At 33.3% G+C, this 24,635-nt stretch overlaps 5 protein-coding genes and 1 long non-coding RNA gene across 16 annotated transcripts; 4 read left to right on the forward strand and 2 right to left on the reverse strand.

Annotated features, from left to right (window-relative positions):
- Nucleotides 1-490: 490 nt before the first annotated feature.
- On the reverse strand, nt 491-13,380 carry Bbs4 (Bardet-Biedl syndrome 4). Of its 5 annotated transcripts, XM_072900979.1 has the most exons (12): nt 13,227-13,380; nt 12,302-12,406; nt 11,961-12,100; nt 11,424-11,536; nt 11,239-11,333; nt 10,790-10,952; nt 10,379-10,532; nt 9,937-10,059; nt 8,374-8,545; nt 7,831-8,024; nt 7,571-7,739; nt 491-622 (listed from the first exon to the last, which is right to left on the reverse strand). In XM_072900979.1, exons 2-11 carry the CDS (start codon nt 12,381-12,383, stop codon nt 7,617-7,619), a joined length of 1,359 nt encoding a protein of 452 aa, XP_072757080.1. In that variant the 5' UTR covers nt 12,384-12,406; nt 13,227-13,380; the 3' UTR covers nt 491-622; nt 7,571-7,616. The 5 variants fall into 5 exon arrangements, with proteins under 5 accessions (XP_072757080.1, XP_072757079.1, XP_072757083.1 ...); XM_072900978.1 differs by lacking the exon at nt 13,227-13,380 and having other exon boundaries at nt 12,302-12,513; XM_072900982.1 differs by lacking the exons at nt 491-622; nt 13,227-13,380 and adding an exon at nt 5,804-5,934 and having other exon boundaries at nt 12,302-12,513.
- LOC140670404 (uncharacterized) lies at nt 725-4,314 on the forward strand. 2 transcript variants are annotated; one of them, XM_072900964.1, is made up of 6 exons: nt 725-1,261; nt 1,371-2,058; nt 2,191-2,514; nt 2,618-2,888; nt 2,966-3,426; nt 3,498-4,314. In XM_072900964.1, the coding sequence occupies exons 1-6, from the start codon at nt 1,259-1,261 to the stop codon at nt 3,848-3,850; spliced, it is 2,100 nt and encodes a 699-aa protein (XP_072757065.1). In that variant the 5' UTR covers nt 725-1,258; the 3' UTR covers nt 3,851-4,314. The 2 variants fall into 2 exon arrangements, with proteins under 2 accessions (XP_072757065.1, XP_072757068.1); XM_072900967.1 differs by having other exon boundaries at nt 2,627-2,888.
- LOC140670409 (G-protein coupled receptor dmsr-1) lies at nt 5,423-6,955 on the forward strand. The gene is made up of 4 exons (XM_072900983.1): nt 5,423-5,919; nt 6,013-6,124; nt 6,227-6,411; nt 6,490-6,955. The coding sequence occupies exons 1-4, from the start codon at nt 5,423-5,425 to the stop codon at nt 6,953-6,955; spliced, it is 1,260 nt and encodes a 419-aa protein (XP_072757084.1).
- Nucleotides 11,987-19,183, forward strand: LOC140670407 (solute carrier family 35 member F5). 4 transcript variants are annotated; one of them, XM_072900975.1, is made up of 10 exons: nt 11,994-12,125; nt 13,616-14,332; nt 14,420-14,630; nt 14,821-14,958; nt 15,030-15,086; nt 15,325-15,588; nt 15,674-15,856; nt 16,005-16,321; nt 16,425-16,670; nt 16,844-19,183. In XM_072900975.1, the coding sequence occupies exons 3-10, from the start codon at nt 14,469-14,471 to the stop codon at nt 16,911-16,913; spliced, it is 1,437 nt and encodes a 478-aa protein (XP_072757076.1). In that variant the 5' UTR covers nt 11,994-12,125; nt 13,616-14,332; nt 14,420-14,468; the 3' UTR covers nt 16,914-19,183. The 4 variants fall into 4 exon arrangements, with proteins under 4 accessions (XP_072757075.1, XP_072757076.1, XP_072757074.1 ...); XM_072900973.1 differs by having other exon boundaries at nt 13,616-14,282; XM_072900977.1 differs by having other exon boundaries at nt 13,616-14,097.
- On the reverse strand, nt 18,962-24,600 carry LOC140670413 (uncharacterized). 2 transcript variants are annotated; one of them, XR_012047548.1, is made up of 4 exons: nt 24,435-24,600; nt 23,657-23,862; nt 21,061-21,207; nt 18,962-19,823 (listed from the first exon to the last, which is right to left on the reverse strand). It is a non-coding gene; the product is annotated as an uncharacterized lncRNA (long non-coding RNA). The 2 variants fall into 2 exon arrangements; XR_012047549.1 differs by lacking the exon at nt 24,435-24,600 and adding an exon at nt 23,938-24,058.
- Nucleotides 19,362-24,269, forward strand: LOC140670403 (uncharacterized). Of its 2 annotated transcripts, XM_072900963.1 has the most exons (11): nt 19,362-19,501; nt 19,577-19,631; nt 19,720-19,863; nt 20,100-20,189; nt 20,391-20,647; nt 20,757-20,821; nt 20,907-21,234; nt 21,869-22,513; nt 22,595-23,059; nt 23,553-23,749; nt 23,858-24,269. In XM_072900963.1, the coding sequence occupies exons 1-11, from the start codon at nt 19,456-19,458 to the stop codon at nt 23,888-23,890; spliced, it is 2,325 nt and encodes a 774-aa protein (XP_072757064.1). In that variant the 5' UTR covers nt 19,362-19,455; the 3' UTR covers nt 23,891-24,269. The 2 variants fall into 2 exon arrangements, with proteins under 2 accessions (XP_072757064.1, XP_072757063.1); XM_072900962.1 differs by having other exon boundaries at nt 21,869-23,059.
- Nucleotides 24,601-24,635: the final 35 nt, after the last annotated feature.

The following is a 24,635-nucleotide window of genomic DNA, read 5'->3' on the forward strand; positions in this document are numbered from 1 at the left end:
TTTCTGTTAGTGTTGCAAAATCAGCTTAAACGAGACGCCAGAAGCGATGAAATAAATCTATCTCTCTTATTTCTTCGAGTATCTTTCCAACAAAAGAATCAGTTGATACACCATGCTCGCTTCTCTTCCAATATAATTTCGCGTTAATGTATTTTTTTTTCTCTAAAATATTAAAAAATCATCATTGTTTCTAATATGCGTGCACCAGGATGCGCGCGCGTTTATCTCCGAAATGAACAATTGTTTTTCGTATCGCACTGCATGAATATAAATGGATTTTCACTGGCAAAAAAACTCATTAAAAATACAGGCAACTGGATTTTAATCAATTCGTTATACGTTACGTACGTTCGTATAATCCGCTTTTAGTCTCCTTTCAATATAGAAAAACGTCGTTTTGCCTTATCGTTCTTATCTTATATCCTTCTTACCTTATGTTTACCTCAGGTATATTGAGCAAACGTTTGCTTCCCTTCGTGAACATCAAGTTTCCGACGTGTCATTAAGTTAAAAGCTTAGTTATATGACGCAATGATTCTCGCAAGTGCAAACATCGATGTTGATTTTCGTGTTGTAAATAAAAGTGTTTTCCTCTAATTCTTGTCATTGCAAGGAAAATAAACTGAAAATGATTGAAAGAAAATTAAAAAAAATTAAATATATTCACAATTCTCCGATATATTAAATCTAGTTATAGTATAAAAAAAGTAATAAAATACTTTAATTCAATCTCATTTATATTTCAGCCTTGTATTGATTTTTGCTAGTAATTTAAATGCGAAATATTAATTTTATAAAGTATATACTTTTTCTTATATTAATATTACAAGTTATTTCAATATAATTTTAAAGTCATAATAAAATTCCTAGAAATATGCCATATGTCGACATAAAGAAAAATGCGATGAAGCATTCTATCTTGTAAAGCTCTCAACGAATCGAGAAATGATAAATAATATAGACTATTTTTATAGATTATTTTTATTGGATTTTATCGGCAATCTAAAAAGCACCATTTATTCTTGTAAACATATAAGCATATGAAACTTTCGCGATCGAAGGCATACCTGTCCAACGTGACACGATAACCGAGAAAAAGAGGGTCAATAAGGGTAATGATAATGTTGAGTGATGTATGATTTGACTGTAATATCGAACGAAAGTACTCGATGTGAGGAAAAACTCCGGAGGATCCAGTGTCAGTGTTAAACTGTATAAATAAGGGAACACCTGCCCTTCCTTGACAAGGTTCGCAAACATGGTATGTCCATACATTTTTTTGCTATTACGATAAAAAAAGAGCTTACAAAATTCTCTTTCTCTCTCTTGTTCTCTTCCATTATGTGGATTTAAGCGACTCTTATTTACAGCTGATTCGCGAATTTGCCCTCGTAGCGTTATTATTTCTGCCTACATTATCGGGCAATGATTGCCGATGGTGTCACGCTGTCGAGTTCTGGAGCAGCGTCGTCTGTTTTATGGAAAATTCCAAAACCATCCATTTTCATATCGTGCTCGACGATAATAAGAGTTCTAGCCTTCTTGAACGATGCTTTGAGGCTTTTGTACACAGCATCGCGCATAAATGCGTGATAACGACCGTGTTGACAACTTACACGCCTCCCGATCCGGAAAATACGTCTTTCATCGATAAAAAGGACGTAATTCACGAGATTGCAAAACGGCCATCGATTTTGAAGATCACATCCGAGGATGAATTTCCCTTTCGAGTAACGTCCGCGAAAATTGAACAGATTCAAAGCGACAAGCCTTTTGGAGAGAACACGTGGAACGTACACGTGATTCTCGCGAAGAACATCCGCTCTTTCGATCAAATTTCAAAGGACTCCAAGTTCGAGTGGAAGTCGCACGATCGATTTATCGTACTGATTGTTTGCCGGGAAGAGGTGCCAAACAATTCGAGGCTTGACGGCATTTTAAAAATGTTATGGTCCAAACGTAAAGTGCAAAGCATCTTGGTTTCCGAGACAATCGCTGTCATAAACGACACTCGAACTGTTCGCACTTATAATCCATTCGCGAAAGTCAACGATTCTGGTAAATCTTATTATATTATAAAACCGATGAATGTTGATGAGATTATTCTTGATATGTATATAGTTATTCATCCATTTTGTTGTATTCTCCATTATAAAAAGAAAATGCAAAAAGCCTGGCTTAATATTTCAGCGTATGGTCAAGTCGAAATTATAAATGTAAAAACGGCAGAAGAGGCGTCGAAATTGCTATCTCATTTAACTTACGCCCGGACAAATAATATGAATGGATATGAACTGAAAACGGGTATATTCTCGGAAAACCAACTGACGAGTGAACATGTTAAAATGGCATTAAGTAAACATTACAAGGACACATATTTTTTCCAAGGACTTGATGAAATAATACTGGAGACGGTAGCTCAACATATGAATTTCACAGCGATACGAATGTCACCATCGGATAATCAATCTTTCGGTCATCAGTTACCCAACGGGACGTACGTCGGTGCTATAGGTACTAATGTAACGATATCTCTGTGGAACTATTCCCGCCTAGAGTATTAGTTCCTCTTGTTTTTGTTTCGTTTTTTTCTTGATTATCACATTATAATAGCCAGCTCACACAGGCGACGTAGTGAATGGTAAAACGGACATCTGCTTTGAGTCCTTTTTCATAAAGAAATACAGCACTGATGCCGAGGAGGACATAGACTTCACCGTATACATGGACTTTGACAAAATATGCGTGATTGTTCCTAAAGCGCTCAAGATACCCAAGGGACTTCGATTTTATCACTTCTTTCCGCCCTTAGTTTGGATTTGTTCAGTGTTGTCACAGATCTTTGTATATTTGACGTGGTATTTTCTGCAAACCTTCACTCCAGAAAGGTATGATGTTCATCAGATTTATATCTTAATGACGTTAATTATCTATGTAAACGATAAATCACATCCATGCTTTTCAGAACGGAAAGGATAAGTCTCTGGGCAACGATCTACCGATCATTTTTATTAAATTCCGGTTGCCCGCAAAAGTTGCCAAACACGAATGCTGAACGAATATTACTGTCGGGCCTTCTTTTCTCTAACATCACTATAGCTGGTCTCTTCAGTGGTATTTTATACAATAGTTTCGCGCGTGACATGTATTACCCGGACATTGATACTCTTCGTGAACTCGACGCTTCAGGATTGCCGATAACATTGAGCTCCGTTAGTCTGACTGATCTCTTTGACGATGAAAACAATTCGACGCTCATGCGAAGCTTGCAAAGTAAAATGCGATACAGCGCAAGAACCAGAAATTACGCGGCTTACTATCGAAATGTTTCGGCATTTGGCAAGGAAAAGTATTTACCCGTCATCAACCAGATGTACTACGGTGTGGACGGTAAACCTTTGCTTCATTTTGTCAAAGAGTGTCCAGGTACGAATGTTACGCGTAGAGGTATTAGTCTTTCCGCACATATATTAATTATTAATATCGCATCGTATTAGGTGCATTCTTCTTGTCGTATTTGCTGCCCAAAAATTCGATTCTGCAAGAGGGAATAAACATGTGGATCGGTCGATTGAACCAAGCCGGTTTAACATTCTTGTGGAGCAAAAAAACCATTTACTATCTCACTATTCAAAAAAAGGCGCTGAACAAACAAAGACCAACTGTGCAGGGGAAAGGAACGCTCGACTTCGTGCCATTCAATCTATCCGATGTACAATCATCGTTTTATATGTTGCTGATAGGGCTATCGGTATCGGCGATAGTATTTTTGCACGAGAAAGGCTGGCTGACAATGAGAAGTCGATCGTTATCGCACATTGAAAGATCAAACTCGGAATCTTCGCACTAGTGATCAAACGAAGTACAGCCACGCCTTTTTCTTTTCAATTTTCCTTCTTTTCCTATAAGATTCTTTTTTCAAGGAACAAAATTGCAAGAATGCGCAGGCGACTACAAAAAAAAAAAAAAAAAAGAAAGATCAAAAGATCTCTTTTTTTCACGCTCCTGTTTCCTACATTCCAATTTGTTCCCGCATTCCTCGATTACACAAGCGAATTATTATAATAAATTTTAATTAATCCAGTGGTAATCTGATCCGGCAGTTTCCTCTTTATATTCGACGAATAGAAAAAAATGTAATATAACTCAAGATATAAAAGGTGTTATAGTGCCTCACATTTTTTACCATCATTATTACATTAATACACGCGATAAACGTATTATAATGTTGAAAGAGCTTGTAATCGATCGGTAGTTATGAGAAAAATCTCAAATAAAAATATAGCGAAATAAAAATGAAATTGTACACACATACGTATACTGTTTTACATTAGTTACCCTTAATTATATTAATACACATACACGCACACACCCTTAATTATATTAATACACACACTCACACACACATATATATATATCTTATAACATGAATCGAGCACGCACACTTGTTTTATGAGTGTATTCGAGATAAATACACACGCACACACCATTATGGACCATCGACGTCCAAGCGCGCAGGCTCTTTCAACAGCAGAGAGGAAAACGTCGAGAGGGAGTGAAGGATGCTCGTGAATTTTCGCCAATAACATCGCCAGTAGCGCGACTATCCACCGGCTGGATCTACTCGTGGTAGTGTAACCTGTTGCCGTGGCAAATCTCGACGAAAGCTACAAAGTGATTAATTATTACTAATAATACGATGTTCATTGGATTTATTCGACGCATTACATGTGTAAGTGCGTGTGCGTGTAAGGGCGTAAGATAATTTGACTTGATTGCCCTTGTAAACGTACAAAAATATTACGTTCATTTTTTTCAGATTTTTTCGAAAAACGAGCGAAAAAGAGATAATTTTCTGAAGAAATAAATAATCCAGCAAGATAGATTTAATCGGCAAAAATGGAACTGCTCTAACACAATCGTCTTGATTTAATTAAATTCTGATCGACTGTCACGCGTCAATCTACTTTTGAATAGACGGAGACGTTTTTTTCTTTTTTTCCCTCTTTCCTTTTTTATTTCGTAATAATCTCGATGATTTTATAATAATATGAACGTACAAATTAAATTAAAAAAAAAAAAAAAAAAAAAAGAATGAACAAAGTTGCAAGTCACCCGAATAACTCGTTAATTTGGATCGTTGAACATAATTAGTCGCGAATTAAAGATACATCAGCTGTTAAGTGGAACGGAAAATTAGCAACACAGCCAACGTCACAAATATTTGTAAGTTATGCCAAAGACGAAAATGCGAGGGTGGTTGTTGATATACAACGAAACAGAATATCACGACACGTTGTTATGCCTGCGGGTGAGAACGCTTGTAACCGATATCGGATATCCTCGAATATATCCGAGCTGCCGAGATAACTGAAGACCTAAAAGAGAGAGAGAGAGAGAGAGAGAGAGAGTAGTGTCAATTATGCATCAGTTACGGAATTACACGGATATTTTCCGTGGGCTAAATATAACCGACGAGGAGATTGATTACTTCGGTCTTGACAACTTAACCGATCGTATAAGCGGCTGTATCGAAACGATACATCTTACATGCTACTGCGAGGGTGCGATTCGTGATCTGGCGACGCAATATAAAAATTATCACGGCTACGCTTCCCTTATCGTATGCTCCTTTGGCACGCTCACCAATGTGCTCAATATCGTCGTCCTCACGAGGAAAGATACAAAGGCGGCGCCCATAAATCGAATTCTCACCGGCCTGGCCGTGGCGGACGCGTTGGTGATGTTGGAGTACATTCCCTTTGCGATTTATAAATATTTCGTATTACCCGAGCATAGAATCTTCCCGTACGGATGGGCCGTGTTTATCCTGTTCCATATGCATTTTACGCAGCTTTTACATACGATGAGTATCGCTCTCACGCTCACCTTAGCCGTTTGGAGGTACATCGCCATCAGGTGAGTTTCATGATCCTGAATTTTATTCAAATGCAGAAGATTAGAAAACTTGTTGCCTTACGTCTCTTTCTTTCGTGTATATGCACCTCTTAGATTTCCGCGTTACAATTATACTTGGTGCACCGATAGACGTTGCACGATCGCTCTTTCGTGCAGTTTTCTCGCTCCGTTTTTCGCCTGCGCTCCTAGCTATCTTGTATTTGGAGTAAGTAAACATCAATTGTAATAAGGAGGAAATATTTTCCTATTAATTGGAATTATGTCCAAATATCGCTTGCAATAATAAACTTAAATTTTATTACATCAGATAAAGGCAAAAACCGTTTATGAGAATGGTACTAAAGAGATTTTGTATCACGTGGATACGGATTGTTCCGTCGCTAAAGGATTCCTATATCAATTAAACTTCTGGATACTTAGCGTAGTTGTTAAGTTCTTGCCGTGCGTCCTTCTCACAATCATCATTTGTTGGCTGATAAAAGCCCTTTATAGGTAAAATAAAACGGAATACGATCATTTAGCAACGTATACGTAATTGCATTCGCACTTCCAATATTTTACTTGATTCAGGGCAAAAGGTAGAAAACAAACTTTGAAGAGCTATAATCATTGCGTCGCGAAGGCAGCTAAACCAGCCTCATCATCGGGAACCTCCGATCTCGATTTTGATGTACCGTTCGATATTAAGAAGAACGACTGCTCGCGGCGGGTGAGTAAATCCGATAGACGAACAGACAGGACAACGAGGATGCTTGTAGCGGTATTACTGCTGTTTCTCATAACAGAGATTCCTCAAGGCGTTCTGGGCTTACTTTCCGCGGCCCTGGGCGATTGTTTCTTCCGAAATTGTTATCACAAGTTTGGAGAGGTGATGGATATTTTTGCGTTACTGAACGGCAGCATAAATTTTATCTTATATTGTTCTATGTCGCGGCAATTTCGTATGATTTTTGGGCAGTTATTCAAACCTAAGATTATAAGCAACTGGCCAACGATGAATCAGCACCAAACCGATGTACAAAGCACGTATGTTTAACAAAAGAGATTTTATGGAACGTTCTCTCTCTGTTTTTCGAACATAGAATTTGAGCATGTACTTAATCTATTTATAATAAAATATATAATTGTACGTTATAATAATAAATATATGACGTTATGTATGGTTAATAAAAAGTTAAAACTGATCTTGAATCCATCCAGATAAAAAAAAAAAAAAAAAAAAGATTTTAAAGCAGAATCAAACTATATGTCGTTTGCATAATATTAGGATATAATATATTCTCTTATAAAAATTGAAACTTTGTTAATAAAATTAATTACAACTAGACACGTGTATGTATGTAAGCTTAAATAAATAAATAAATTTAATAAGTAATTTATTAACTGCATATACACTGTATGTGCATAATTAACTGTATATTTAATTCTCTGATCTCATCTTTAAATCTATGAGTTTAGCTTGTTTTCCTCAATTATGTACCTTTTCAAATGTGAATAAGAAATAAATGCCGTGTGCGTTGATAATTGTTGATCTACTGTACCTCATTTATGTAAAACACGTTGTAGTAGAAATATAAAATGTGATTATGTTTCAACAAATTATTTTTTGCTAGATCTTGTGCCAAAATTTATAGATATAATATGGACATACCTCTATCTCGGTCTGTAGAGAGAAAGAAAATACATAAATGTAGTTTTTATACTTCATCAGCATTCAATTGTCGCTCTTCACTCTCTTCAGCTGGCAGTTCTTGATGAATATTTAATTCTGTTTTCTCACGCTGCAATTTCTTCGATAACTTTTTCGCCATTTGCGATATCTGTATATATTGTAATATAACAGTATAACCATGTAATTAACATGCAATATCCGTCAGTTATAACGCTTTTAAGTTTTGATTTTTAAATTACCTGCGTATCGACGTCAACAACAGCCATAATATCGTTGAGCGCTGTCAAAATTTCAGTGGCATTAGTTTGTTTACCACGAACATCAAGGACCACGGCGTAATTAATCAATATCAGTGGATCCTGAGGAGCTAGGGCGTGAGCTTTTGTCAAAGATCTCTCGGCACCTTCCAAATCATCCAAACGTTTCAGAGCAACTAAGATATAAAAAGAATACACTTTTATAAAAGATCCGCGAGTAAAAGAATTCATGCAGCACAAAAAGATCAAAAGACATAATCTTAAAGGGCGATAAAATGTTTTTAAATCATTTTTCAGATGTCTTTTAGGAAACATGTGCTGTATGAGAAATGCTTTCGAATACTATTATATTAACGAAAAAATAAGATCCGCGTAAGAATTTTAAAATTAATATAATTATTGATATAATTAATTATAATTAATATAATGAGTCGTTTTTACACAGAAAATATGGCTCATCAATGTGAAAAGCTATCTTTAAGTATATTGTTGGATGTCCAACATATTTGTTTTTCATTTACTTACGACCCAGTAACAGATAGGGTGTAGGATTTTTTGGTTCAGCGCTGACCGCAGCGCATAGATAAATTGCAGCAGATGCAGGCTGTCCAGTGGTGAGAAAAACGATTCCGAGATTACACGACGAGACACAGGACAACGGGTTTAAGTAATGTGCTCGTTTCAACGAGCTAATAGCCTGCAAAATATTTCAAAAGAAATTTCCGCTTTAATTTCTTTCGATATAATAATTTAAATATCTTTTTTAATCGCGTCAGTATTTTAACATTAATAATATATAATATAATGCAATCTTGTAATAGAACTGTAAAATAAACAATTTAATTTTACAAACTTAATTTTACGATAAATTTTGTGTATCAAGTATACCTACAGTTTATAATTTGCATATTGTTCTCCTACGATATTAATGACGGGAACTCATTTTCGTTATTAAGCGAAAATTTGCGAACAAATTATTTCTCTGTTAACTGACAGGATGTAATCTCGCTAACTCGTACTCTCGATGCTGTCTGAAGTATAGTTATCGCACGTAAAACAAGTACATGAAGTGTTAGTAATGTATTACGATGCAGCACTGAGGTTTTCCACTTAATCTCAACGTATTCTCAAGAGGTTTTCTCTCTACGTCTCTTCAGGATACTGCGATTTAAAACGCGATTTATAAATCGTGCAGTCAATATTATTTTATAAATAAATAAATGGATACATATATTTCTTTCTATCTATCTTCTTTCTATCTATTTTGTCTATCTATCTATCTGTCTATCTATTCATTTATTTATCTGTCTATTTCCTTCTCCCGAATATTCGATGAATCGCATTACACAAAATGCAAAACGGTAGAACGTAACCGGAAAATTTTCTGTGTCAAAGTATTGAAATTTGATATGTGAATATCAAATACGAATATCAAGCTACAAACTTTTTAGTAATTCTAGATCACTATTGATTGTATTACACACCATTCATTTCAGTAATTGTTATAGCGTCAAAAAAACGTTCTGCGTGAAAAGAAATTCTGGTGTCTTTTTTTTTTATTCTGGTTTCCCTTTTCTATACAATGATATACTATTTTAAAAGTCAATTAGTTATAAAATTTTTTTCTTCATAGATGTTATTGTAAACTTTCTTATGTGAAAATAAGAGAAAAAGTACAGACTTCTTTATATTATAGCGGTCTATAATAATAGACCGCTAATACATCGAAGAGCAACCGCACTTTATAATTTGGCAGGCTATATAAGTTGATACATTTATTCTGTTGTATTTCAATTTGCCGGCAGTTATTTAAATGTAAGTTATTTTCATGTATAGACAAATATTGATTAATATTGATTGAGTTACAGACAAGTATTGTTTAATGTTCGGTCCATTAATGTAGTAATTATATTCCAATAGTAGAAGACTGCCCCTTGATTTCAACTTTAGTACGACCGTTAACGGTCTAGTATAATATATATTATATGTTACATAGTATGCATGTACATATAATACATAAAAGAATCTGAAGGAAAAAAAAGAAAGAAAAAGAAAAATGAGAAAAGAAAAACATACGACTTTACTTACAGCAACGTATTTCTGTTTTGCGTAGAGACACATTCCGATATTATTCCAAAGTGCAGAAGATTCCGGAGTAATTTGTGCTGCTACTTTATACTTTGATAAGGCCACATCGTACTCTCGGTGATTCTAGAAAATACGATATGCTATTCAGTAAAGCGCAGAAGTAAATTCCGCACGCGAGAAACGCGAGGATAAGTAATTAAATCTCCATTTAATAAATGTAATATACGTTCTCTAGCTACCTAGCATTAGTAAAGTAATGCAATAATACTGTAGAATCGCGTTTAATGAAGTAAAACTTTCATTTAGGAACGAAAGAATAGAAGGATTTTGGAGAATCAAAAATGAATTTCACGAGTGTGAACGTATCGATCGACCGAATTTCCTTGTAAATTAAAGAAGAATGATGAAAGAAAATATAGTATTTTTTAATGAATTCATGCACCTGCATTATATAAGCCATAGGTAAAATCGCCTTAACGTAATTAGGCGAATAAGCTAATGCGGCTCCAAATTGCTGAAATGCCCGTTGTATATCTCCAATTTTCAAATACAAGAGACCCAATTCCGTTGCTGCGTCGATACTCTCGGGATTTGCACTAAGTATAAGGAAAGCAAGAGATTATTGTATATCGAGATTAATCACGATTAGGTATTAAGAGATATTCATATTGATAGGGAAATTAAGAAGCATATTAAGAGAAAAGAAGAATAATAGAAACGATCGAAAATTATTATATTAATAAATAATAATAATAAATACTGTTGACTCAATCAAATCCATACCGGCACTATATCGAAATCAAGATAGTGTTTCTACAATCTTTGCGCAATCTATACGAATGCTGTTACTTACTTCAAAGCTGCCGTATAAGCATTTCTGGCTTCTGGAATCATATCGTCTATAAGATAAAGTCGTGCCAGGGCAAGATTGGGCAATTCACTTTTCGTTAATTCGGTTGATCTCTTGAAATGCGTCTTGCCCTCTTGTAATTGATTCAGTTTCACGTAAGCCTCGCCTAAATAACAAAATGTTGGACAAAGGTAAAGCATTACTTCGCTAATATATCTCATAGCAAAAATACGCGTGTGTTTGCGTGATGACAAAATTCTATAAAGAAATACGTGTGTAAAATTATATGCAGAATATGAAGGATATAAAAAGAATAAAAGTGCACCCAAGTGTATTATCGTTAATAAAGTTGCATTTCCTGAGTGCATCTCTCCAGAAGTTTTACAAAACTTGACTAACACGCGCTTTGCGAAGTGTATCGTGTTGTAAAGTGAGTTACGAAGAGAACTTGCCAAGACCATAATATATTTCCCAATCCGGTAAAGCGGATATCTTCTCTGCTTCGGTATATGCGTCTATTGCACGCTTATGACTTCCCGTAATCAATCTAAAGTAGCGCAACGTTAATAATAACTTTATAATGTTACGTCTCGTGTATCAAACTATAAACAATCCTTTTTCAATCGATATTACTTACAATGATTTCGCTATCTGTTTGACATTATCGATATTCGTCGAGTTCACGTTATACGCGGTTTGAAAGCAATCCAGTGAATCTTGAATTTTGCCTTCCTGTCTAAGAATTAAACCCTACGAAGATAAAACGACTTGTAAGTATGTATATCGCGTATTACATAACGAGAGAAGACAGTGCAATTGTTTCCGACAGAAAAGAGATTTATAAAACCGTAATCCTTTTCCCTTCCCTTCCCTCGGTAATTGTTCCCTTTGAGAGTTGTAAATTTTGTGAATAAAAACTTTATCCTTCCCTTGGCAATTGTTCCCCGAAGTTTATAAATTTCACGAATAAAAACTTGATCCTTTATTTCCACCCCCTTCCCTTACCAATCATTCCCCGAGCAGTTTTGTGAGAAAACGTTTGTGATTATGTCATGTAATAACAGCGAGTGGGGTATATAACGATCGTGCTAATTTCCTTTACTGTCTGTTTACTTCAATATCGATTATCGTCGTATATTACCTTCCTTACTATATCGATCACAATCGATCTCACCTTCAAATAACTGGCGTATTCGTGACCGTCCGATTTCATTAGTTCTTGTTCGATTAGCAGCTTACAAGCATTGTACTCGTGTCTCGTATAATGTCGATGTAATAGCCAATTGCGATTCTCTATAGCTGCTATATCCGGAGCTGTTTACAGAGGGATAGTAAAACGGTAAGAAAATAATCACATTTTTATGAATATATATTTCTACTTAAAAGATCGACGCGATGCGCGCACAATTATTCTAAAATCAATCGATCGTTTTTATCGAGTTATTCGAGCTTTTATTTGTCACGTCATATATTAATATACATCTTAATATTAAAAATAATATACGTAATATATACCTCTTTTGCCTCTGTCATTTCTCGTTCTTTGTACAACTGTACTCTCTTGTAAACGACCGTTGCTGAGAACATCATTTGCCATTATTTTCTTCTACAATAATTAAACTGCAATAATAATAATATATAGCAGTATATAGTTTTGTTTCATACGCTTTTTGCGCTTGTCCTTTAACTACTCTCAATGTTATTCGAAGAAGAGAGAAATGTTATTGCGTTCTGTCGTTATGGTAACCGGATAAGTTTCAAAAACATAAGTCCCGTTCACATCGCGTGTCAATCGAGAGCACTGAAAATCGACCGAATACCTACTTTCCATTTAAATGATACAAATCAACACTTCTATAGTCACTTCACTATCTTCATTATTAATTAATTTGTGGAATAATTAACGATAACATTTTTAACAACATAATATATATATATATATGATAATGAATTATATAATATATTATAATGTATTATAAAATACATGTTGGAAATTGTAATACAATAAGCGAAATGAAAGTGAAAGTTCTCGTGCAAACGAAAATCTAAAATAAATTTTTTTTGCTACACACATTTGCATTTATTAAAATTCGTATTTGTGAACAATTAAATAATTGCAAAAGCAATCAATTCAACTTTTGTGCGCGCGTCAAGAAAAGTGATATTTTTAATAAATTTAATAAAATAAATGCATTGTTTATTGTGCAATGTTTTGATTTATACTAAATCACATATGATATTATAGTTATAAATATAAATAAATATAGTTAATATATACGTACATATTAGTGAGATTATATTTTTATTAAAGTGTAATCATCATCTTCATTTCGTTTGAGTTCATAATTACACACTTACATGGATATAATAATATATAGAAATATTGCTATTGATCGCTCTGAGAATTAATCAACGCTTAAGCCATAATTTTCACACTTACATGTTCCGATAATACACAATCGACCAATAGTTTAATGATTTCTAAATTAAATGATAAAGTTTAATCAATCAGAATAACAGTCTGCATTCAATCAACACAGGGCAAACAGGTTGTTTATTTTATTTGCATTTTTTTACATTTATTTTTTACATTTCTGTCTCCCGGCTTCCTCTCTCTCTCTCTCTCTCTCTCTCTCTCTCTATTTCTCTTCAACAAATATATGTACGTATATTTTATTTATATATATCCCGTGTTTTTCAATGCAAAAAATCCTTGGGAATACAAACGAAATGAATAATTCACCGCGCATGCGCGATAAAACCGTCTCGCATACCAACCTGTCATCTGTCATCTGTCATATCAACTATCAACACTGCTGCGCTTATCAGTTTCGCAGATTCGCGGCGCCAAGTGCATTACGATTTGAACATTATCTAATCCGGATAAGCGCGATATATGAAATATACCTAAGAGAAGTCGGTTAACGGTAATCAGCTGTGCGCGAAATCTATTGAAAATCAGCGATAGAGGTGGAGAAAATGGACGGAAGACACTACGCGCGTTGACAATGATATCACGATAGTTGCAACGAGTTGTTATCAAATGCGATAACACTGACGCATCTCTCTTATCACTAGCGCTGCAAGATGTACGACGAGCGCTACGCCGCACGTTACCTTGTATAACTGTCATGTGTACATATGTATGTACATTTTTTGAGTGTTCTTGCAGTATACAATTGACAATTCCGTGATATTCCTCTCCTCGGGAGGTGTACGAGTTATAGGAATTGACACGAGGCTCGTTGCAACAGCGAGAGACAATGTAATGTGAAATTGACGTCGGCTGAGACCGGGGCCGTAAACAGCTGGTTAGGGTTAGGTTATTTCATCAAGTGTGACGTTGAAGGAATCGGAGAATAATATCGTATATCGCTCCTCGACACACCTGTTAACGCTAATCTTGCTTCACACTTGACGTTCTTGCGTTCTGTGTTTCGACATAGAGATAGTAAATTCATTAGTGCATGAAGTCGGCTTCCATGTTTTCCACCTGGTAACTTATTATTATTATGCAATTTTAATTGATGAGGAGACAGATATATTGTAAATAATATATATATTTTAATTTAAAATCCTCAATTTTATGCGTCTAATTGTGATGTGACCAAAAAATATTACATGATTTTACAGGGAACGAGTATTCAAATGCAATGTCATGAGAAGAAGAGACTAAGACAAGATGAGCTGTTCCGTAGAATTACGCCAGCGTAGGCAACAGGGGATGGCGGAGGATCCTCATAAACTCGCGGCGATGATGAATAAATCTCAGAGACTTGTACTGGGACTTTTAATTCTATTACTGGTCGACATAATTTGGGTGTCAAGCTCGGAGCTTACCAAAGTAAGACCAAGTTGTTTATACATTTACACAATCTTTCTCTCATCCTTTACCTCTTGCACTATAATTATTTTACACATTCACATTTGCTATCTGCAGTTACAAATTACTTTAACTTCTCATTAAATACTCAAGAGATTTTATTAGATATGCAACAGATAAGATTATAATAATAATATATGTTGTTTTTCAGTATATTTACAGGGATGCAACCTTTAAAAAACCATTTTTTAGTACATATATAAGGACATCCATGTTTACATTTTATTTGCTCGGCCTGTGTTTTTGGCCACCTTGGCGGGAACAATGTAATAGACCTGCAACGTATATGGTATTTAAAATTGAAATATTGCGCTTCTCTCCTTTATATTACTTTAAAATTTTCACTTTTGCTTTTTATAGTTTATAGATCCTAATATTGAAGATGACAACTTCTATGTGGAAACTAATACAAGTCTAGTAAGCATAAAATTATTATAATCTATTTTCGTATATCAAATTTTTATGTCATCAAAAAAAATAATAACTTTATATACATTTATATAAATATAATGAGAACATTTTTTCTAAATAAATTGAACTAAATTTCGAATTAAAAAAAGTTTTAATTATATCAATAAACTGTGGTTGTTTGATATGACATAAAATAATTTATAGCTAATGATCTAATAAAGATTTAATATTTATTCTATTGTAGAGCGATCCAACATTTGTTCCGATAAAAACTCCGGATCATTGTGACCGCTCATCGGGTACGGAAAGTGACGATTCGTCTATCCGCTCTGTAAGATTTAGTAAACTAGCTGAGGTGCGTCACATGTCGGAAAGCGATGCCACGGAGGCTTTATTGGCACGACTTAGTTATCAAGCGAGCGTTAGAGCTGGAGAACACGCGAGACGACAAGCTAACAAATTCTCTGTACAAAAAGTGGCTAAAATAGCCCTTATGTTTTGCTTGTTTGTGGGTAACATAATGTAAAATTTAGTCGAGTAAAATATTATTCTACTGCCATTATATATATATTATCAATATTGTCTTCTTACAGTGGTTCGTAGCAAGTTACACATACCAGATATCGTTAGAACAAATTGAAGATAAAATCGTGATTGTATTGTCATCAACATCTAGTTTATTCACTTTATTTCTCGCTGCCTTCTTTCCCAGTAACGGAGGAGATAAACTTACATTATCCAAGTTAGCTGCTGTACTCGTTAGCCTCTTTGGACTAGTAAGTTGCAAGTTTATCTCTAAATTGGAATTCTTTAATAAAGTTCAATTTGTATCGATTCTATATATTCTTTTGGCATGAAAAACAAAAATTTTCAGTTGTTACACATTAAATATATATCTTGAAAAATATTGTTTTTTATTTACAGATATTAGTCGGCATTTCAGATTTGACTGTAGAAAATAATAGCAAGTCAATGGGCATAATATTAGCTCTAGTCAGTGCTTTTTTTTATGCTGCGTATATTGTATTTTTAAAAAGAAAGGTAGATCATGAAGATAAAATGGATATACCAATGTTTTTTGGTTTCGTGGGAATATTCAATTTAACACTTTTGTGGCCTTTTTTTTTTATCCTTCATTATGGTCATTGGGAAGAATTCGAATGGCCCAATAGTCACCAATGGACATTCCTAATTATAGACGGCCTGATTGGTACAGTTCTAAATGAAGTTCTTTGGCTATGGTAATTTCAGTAAATTTTTACAATGGTTTATTGCATATAATAATAACTTTTATAAATTTATGTGATTTAAGTGATCGTATATATTCTATAATTATGTCCATAGGGGTTGCTTTTTAACATCGTCTCTCGTAGCGACAATGGCTGTAAGCTTAACAATGCCCATGTCAATGGTAGCAGATGTTCTTTTAAAAAAAGTTGAATACCCATGTATTTTCTACTTTGGAAGCATTCCAATGTTCTTGGCATTTCTAGCAGTGTCTCTTTTTTCTTATTACGATAATTGGGATCCTGTTATGAACTTAATGAAAAGATTTTTTATCTGGATTTGCAGAAAAAACAGATCTACAAGGTACAGTATATGTCACGTAAAGAAAATGAGCAATATGTAAATCAAGTTATGATAGCAATAATGTTAAATAATTAACATAGAATAACTATGATTATAATCGTAATATTGTGTCATGAAGTATTATATATAAAAAACATGAGAAATTGATATTTCAATATTATTGATATTTTTAGGATTCCAGATCTTGAAGCGGAACAAACAGAATCTTTAATAGGGATAGATAGTGGTGATCATGAAGCTTAACGACAATAATGAGAGAATCAAGAGAACATGGTAAAATATTTCGTGCTATCTATATGTCGTCATAATAATAAGATTAATATGCGCGCGATTCTCTCTTATATATACGTGCCTCCCCATCGGCCGTGAACACCCATTTCCATATCGTCTCAGTGTCAGTTGTGTTTTGTTATATTTTAATATAACAGTAATCACATAAGATTCTCTATATATGCATTTCTACATATCGCTTTATTTCACACTAAATCACAAAATAATATTACTGCCGGACAATAATCATTGTGGGTCAATTTTTAACAAACGCGAATAACATGTTTTATTTGTCCGAGTCCATTTCTGAAACTACCTCTTTATATTTTTTATCGATTTATTATACAAACAAACACTATGTTTCCATAAACTCTGCCACTAAGACCTGGTACATATAACTCTTATTTCAAAACTATGCAGTTTAGATCCTGTGCTTTACCCTATTCTATATAATCGAATTCATATAAAGAAATTCAGTGTCTTTAACAAAATCTGTATATAGTATATAATAAGAGTTGAAATCAAAGAAATATTCACTTATAAAACTATACTTTTCCTAAATAATATTTTTTATTGCTATTAAGGCTTTATATAGATATATATATGTATGTATATGTATGTATATATATATGTATGTATATATATCATTTTAACATGTTAAAATGATTAATGAATAACTTATTGGTGAAGATAGTATTGTATGAGCTGTACACTACAAAAAGTTCTTATATGAGATACACTTAGCGCATTCTGTACTTATTATTCTTAGTATTTGGCCAATTTTAAACAGAGTATTATAAACAAAATGAATATAGTTTTAATAAGTAAAAATTAATGGAAAGAGAGTGTGTAAATGTGCTTTGGACCAATGCAAAATTTAATGATGATAAAAAGGAGTCATTTGTAGGAAATCAATGACGCAAACTTTTGTATTAAATGAAAACAATTATTTGAATTATATTTCAAATGTCTAGTCAAAACACATCTATCAGATTATGTATTTCGATATAGCAAAATAAAATATAATTTCACTATTTATAATTTGGTAGTTTTATACAGTATACAGCGAAAATTGTATTATTTAAGAATATTATTTAACATAATTTTAGAATACTATTTAAAATAATCTAAATTTGTTGTTTTCTGATAATTAATGCGCACAAGTTTCACTACGTTGTGTTCAAACATTGACAAAATATATAAAATGAGAGTATGAAACGAAAGAATAAGTTGTATTTATCAATTTCAAAATTTCAAAAAAGTAATTCTTCTAAAAGAAGGGTATATGACAAGTACAAGGAAAATTAAGAAGTATGTTTTCCATAGTATGATAAAATTTATTCACGTGTCATAGTCAGAAATCGCGTCACTTATGTCCTACCCGAAAAATTAATACATCTCGACCGATCTCGATTGGATTAAATAATGCATTATACTATATTGTATTTTTATTACAAGTATATACTCGGCGTCAGGAATGCCTTACGTATATTTGCGACTGTCAAGCACATTCATGATATTATATATATTATATAGATTTATATATTATATATTATGATATATATTATATATATTTTAAATATATACATATATAATATAATAATTAATATGATCGGAGCATAACGGCTGAATGTGCCTTAACATTCATAAATTCATGTGTTAAGGCATTCCTGACGCCGAGTGTATATTTCTTGACTTTGTAAAGAGAATGTGTTGGAGACTGTATATCTAATATACTATATGATACCAAGTAATTTGTGAAAAAAGAATATTTAAATAAAACGTAAAAAAAAATCGCAATATCTTTGAAAAAGAAAGGGATAGTTGCAATGTTAGATTAATGATGTGATATAACAATAAATTTACAGTGCATAAATTACTTTAGAATATTACTTTAGTATAATACGACCCATTTAATTATCGATAAGTATTAATTGACCGTTCCTATATGTTATAACCAGACTTGAACTTCAGCTTTTATTTATTGGTCAATATCTTATGTATGTACATACATAAAGATATTTTTTCACTCTTTCATGTTTATTACAGATATGTTTACTAACATTCATGTATAATCTCGTATGCGAAAATTTTAAATCGATATTCCTCTTGAAACTCAAGACTGGCTATAACTATGTTTACTGTATATTCGGTGTAAATATCGTATTATATTTTAAAATTAAACTTACAGTTGTATACATATATAAAAATTATGTGATAATAAAGTATAATCCTTACAATCATTTATGTCCACGTGTCTATACATATATATATGGTGTGTAATAAGGAACAATTATGAGACAAGTGACTCTAGACAAACAAAACAATTTATAACTCGGTCACATAAAAGGCGCTTGATGTTAAAGAAACATGTAATTGACATGCATAATTGTGTCGCGCGTATATTTTTTTTTAGGCTACTGTATCAAGTGATCTGATTTAATGACGTAGCACGAGAGACATCGTTATTAATCAGGGAATTCTAATGTCCGTAACTATATAAATAATTCGCGATATGGCCCGCGACGACGAAACAAGTGCACTTGAATTGCATATAAAAGGTATAAATAAATTACTTAAAAATCATTATACAAGAATAATATATATAACTTTTAATAAAATATATTTTTTTTCAGTAAACGGACAAAATTTATCAGCGATCTCGGAGAAACATAATATCGGCACGTTACGGTAAGCATTTTAATAAATAACGTGTCATATGTATATCATTTGTGTTAATTTTTTATTTGATCCTTATCAACGATATTCTCGAAATTAGACCTCCTTCCGATCCGTCTTGGCCTAAAATACCTCCACGTCGTTTAAATGATAATACCAATGATATTATTGAACCTCCGTGTGTGGTTACTCTGATAGGAACTCCTAGAAAAGGTCGTAGTATAGTGCGAGCCGTTACATGTCAGTAAGTATATATTTTTAAAAAATTTTTGAATATTGAATAAATAAAAATTGTAAATATCGATAATGAAAATGTATTGAATATAAAATAATAAAATGAAATAATAACATAAAATAAATTAGAAAATAATATATTAAATATTATTTGCAAATTACTATACTCGTGCGATTAAAAGAAGAAAATATCGCTATATTATATATATATATATTTCCCTTGTTTTTCTCTTTTTTTTATCTTAGACATACCAGACCGAGATTGAACCAAAAGTATGAAGTACCCAAGCATATACCGAAAAGATTGCCCGGTTTTATCGATCCACGTTTTAAAAAGTATTATATTTATTAAATTATTCTAATAAATTTTCTTATTATCTAATCCGTGTTTCTTGGCTTCACGTCGAGTTCTCTGTTACATGATACGTAATATGATAATTTATCCGAAACGTGGTCTAATATATCATTATCGTGTGTATTTTTATACGTGTTTGATTTCATTAACATGCCATCGTAACAATTTGTAATACGATATAGACAGGCATCGCGACAGAAGGCCGAAAAACTGGATGAATCTTGTAACATAAAGAATGACAAACAAGCGCCAGAAATAAATACGCATGTTTTACAAGAAATTAATAAGTCTGAAGATAAGTCGCAGGGAGGGATTGAAAGTTCCGAGAATTACACAAATTATAATGCAAATAAATTATTAGAAAGCGTTACAAAAATAGGGACCACTGATTGTCTGTCTAAAGAACAATTAATTTCGGAAGCCGATTATTGTAAAACGGGTAATTGTATATTTTTGTAACAGAACTCTCATCTCGTAATACGCGCGATACTGCGTATGCTAAATTATTTAATTAATCTTCTAGTGTGATTATTCCAAATCCATTTCAGCCTCGCAATACGTTACTAACGAGCAACGCGAGATCGAAGATAAATTTTCTCAAGTACAAAAACAAGTAAGTCATTTATTAAAATCGCGAGCGTTAACGTTGGCATTAAATATTAAAAGCATATTTTTATCATATGTATTTACACATTCAGGAAACTGGCAGACCACTCCTTTTAATGGTCGATGAAAAAAAGTTACACGCCCTTCCTATTAACGCTCTTAATATAGAAGCTGCCGCTTCTTCCAACACGCAACTATTGCAATGTTATAGCGTGCAAATTCCTGTAATCGCTTATCATAACGTACCTTTGCAAATATCGAATATACCAAGGCAAATGCAAGAGAATATTAAACTTGAATGTCAAAGCGATAGCCTGAAAGATCGAGAATCTGTCGGGAATATCTATGACCCAGTATCAACGTTGGCCAATTCGACTTATGGCTCCAAGGAATCTGAAAATGAAAAGTGTCCAATTAGTGGTAATAAATTATTTGCGATGCTTTGTATCGTTTACGTTCATAAGACAATATATATAGGGCGTTTCAAAATTAAAAATAGTTAGGACATCGCAAAAATATTTATGTGATGTCTTAACTTGAAATATAAATTTAGAATCTCAAATTAAGTAGTAAGAAAGTTTCTCTAGAAATATGTCTGCAAGACATTTTTCTAAATTTTAAATTTTATTCAATATAAGCTTTAAATATAAAGATAAGCTTAGCATTTCTTTCACGACAGCAGTGCAGCAGATTGACACTGAACAGCTGTAATGATTTTATGCTTAAATGATTTTTCTTCATAAAGATAAGCAGTGAGACAATATTAACATTCCTGTTACAAAAACTGTTCATAAATACCATATTGGCTGTTCACTATTAGAGTAAATGCAAGACATAATTATATTTGTTTAATTCACAAAAGTCAAACAACCGAAAATATTTCTTAATGATGATATATCGATATGGTATTTATATACTTTTATAATATTGACAGATAAATGTGGATAATTAATAGTTGTATAATAACTTTGTATATTAATATTTTTAATAAGGCTTTTGCGAGAGATTTAGAAACTTTCTTCATACATTTTGTGCATAGTCTATCATTTTTTAGGCATTCGAGAACATAATGCGATAAATGGCAATAATATTTTGGGGAACAAAAGTACCTTCTGTTGTGAAACATCTGATTGGAAACGTGATAAGGAGAACTCGAGTTTACCACTAAATCAGGATACTGTGAACGAGGCTTTGTTCGATAAAAGCCATTGTGAACAATTTAATACGATAAATAATACGGACAATGCGAAGGATGGCGAAAATTCCTCGAACATGACTACGGCTAAAAGATTAAAAACTGTCGCCAAAAAAAAATGCAATATGGATAACTCATACATTGCAAACAGATGCGGAATTGAACGGAAAACATTGAGCGAAACGAGAATAGCAAAGATTTCGCTGGGAGAAAAGAAACTCGTGTATCACGAAAAAGATAGTCGACTCGGTTTAGACGAATTTCCGATAAACATAATGAATAACAAGATGCTAAAGAAGGATGTAGCTTTCAACGAGCTTAAAGATAAGGAACGTGATAACGAAAACAAAGAAAAACACGTGGAGCAGCGTATTAACGTAAAACGCAAAACAGCACCGATAAATCTATCGCGGAAGGCCAAGTCATTCTTTCGGAAGAAATCTCGTTTGGCGATCACAGACTCTGATTGCACTCTGATACTACCCGGTTCTCGTCATGTTAAAGGTAAACAATACGAAAGAACCCGCTTAAAGGTAAGTCAATTGTTGCATAGAAAAATCGGGATAAATAGTACGATATCTACAGCACGAACAAAGTCCAACAACGCGAAACCAAGTCAAATAAACTCTTGCTCGTTGACAAATCTACAAGCCAAGGCGAATTTATTTGATGAACCATCGTCCATCCCTTTAGAGACGCAGGAGTTGTTGAATCAAAGTTATTGGGAATATTATTGGAAACTTAGGTGTAAGTTCGCGTTGGTTAATAAGCCGGATAACGCGGACAAGAGAGAGAAATTACGAGAATGTTTACCGGAATCTCAAACTCTGCAACAATGTTCCGTGCTCTCTTGCATGATCAATACGGCACTTCGAGATTCAACAGTTGTCGACAGTAGATCATCTCCGCGCCCGGTCGTTACGACCTTTAATGCGCACGAGAACATTCGTCATGGAGCTTCCGGATTGTCGCCTGAAGTGTTTGCGAAGAAAATAAAACGAAAGAAAATGAAACGAGTGAGCAAACGGTTGCTCGTACTTAGAATTATAGGTATATGTAAAGAATATGTAAGACTAATCGCACGTACATATACAGGATGTCCTATAATTGGTGAAAAACCTACTAATGGCAGATTCTTGAGATCATTTGGAAACGATTTTTCCTCAGTGAAAATGTCGAGGCATCAATAATTTCCGAGTTATAAACAATTGAAAAAATGACGCTTTTTGCAAACTAAATTTTCTAAAGTTAAAAAATTACCAAAACTACATTCTTTAGTTAATTTCAGATAGAGTTTACTCTAATAGAATTTTAATTTAAGATTTAATTGCAAAGCTAATATAATGACAAAAATTGGAAACTTGCAGAAAATGATGACGTCCCACGATATTTTCGTTGAGGAAAAATCGACTCTAAATGATTTCAAGAATGTACCATTAACAGGTTTTTCACCAATTACAGGACACCCTGTATATATAATGAACGATGATAGTTAATATTTTTTTTTCTATTCAAAGAGAATAAATGTATCGAATTCTTCTAGCCCTACTCGGTATCACGATATACGTCGCGATTATATTTCTGCCTATGATGTACGATTATTTCTTTGACGAGGAATACAAGGACGATTACGAGAATACGAATTACAATTTCGGCCTGATTCTTCAATATGTCGCATCCTCGTTTGGAGAAGCCTTCGATGGAATTGTCGATGTCTTAAATACGGTCCTTTTACGTCCAGTAAGGTTCCATCAAACTTGTTAATTATCATATCACGTATAAATACACCATTCCTTCTACTTCTATTAAAATCACATTAAACGTTCTGTAGCCGTGTATCGTTTTCAGCGTTCCTGTGGAAAATGTAACAACGTTATTTGAATTTATCAAGCATCCATACATCTCCAATATGTTTCTACGTCACTTACTCTTATTCGTTGCTTCCTATTTACACGCGTCTAATTTTTGCGTGTGAGTTATACGTTTTCTACATCAAACTTTTTATATTTTTCTAATGATATTTCCTACACATGCCTATTATGCGATATGAATGTTTATATATGTGATTATATATATATTTGCGATTAAACTTTTCTTCAGGATCTAAATCAAGCTTCGGCTCCTCATCTTTGCCTCGCAATGAGTCGCAACATCATAAATTTTCATTTAAATAATTATTTTGAATAATAAAATGTATAAAACATTTTAAAACATGATTATTTTTGAATAATAAAGTGTATGAAAAACAAAAAAAAAAAAATATATATATATATATTATGGATATGTTGCAAGAAAATAATTGTGATCCGAAAGGAAGAGCATGTTGAAATCAAGAAGAGATTAAATTAAACACCTGTTACGTGTCTCGCGCCAAGACACATACATTATTTGCATTTACATTATTTTAAAATCAACAAGAAAATACCTGGCGTTTATTATATCTCGATCCTGTAGAAATTTCTAATTAACACTTGTCACACATGCGCTATTCTTATTAATTTTCAATACTTTACAACAACAAGGTTATTTGAAAATGCACTCCGCTTCGTGACACTAGCACAGCTGTCCAATGCTGACATGCGGGCTGGCCTTTTCGCGCATGCGTAGTAACAGTGACGTGCAATGT

The sequence above is a fragment of the Anoplolepis gracilipes genome, chromosome 10 (genome assembly GCF_047496725.1).
Source record: "Anoplolepis gracilipes chromosome 10, ASM4749672v1, whole genome shotgun sequence".
Lineage (NCBI taxonomy): Eukaryota > Metazoa > Arthropoda > Insecta > Hymenoptera > Formicidae > Anoplolepis > Anoplolepis gracilipes.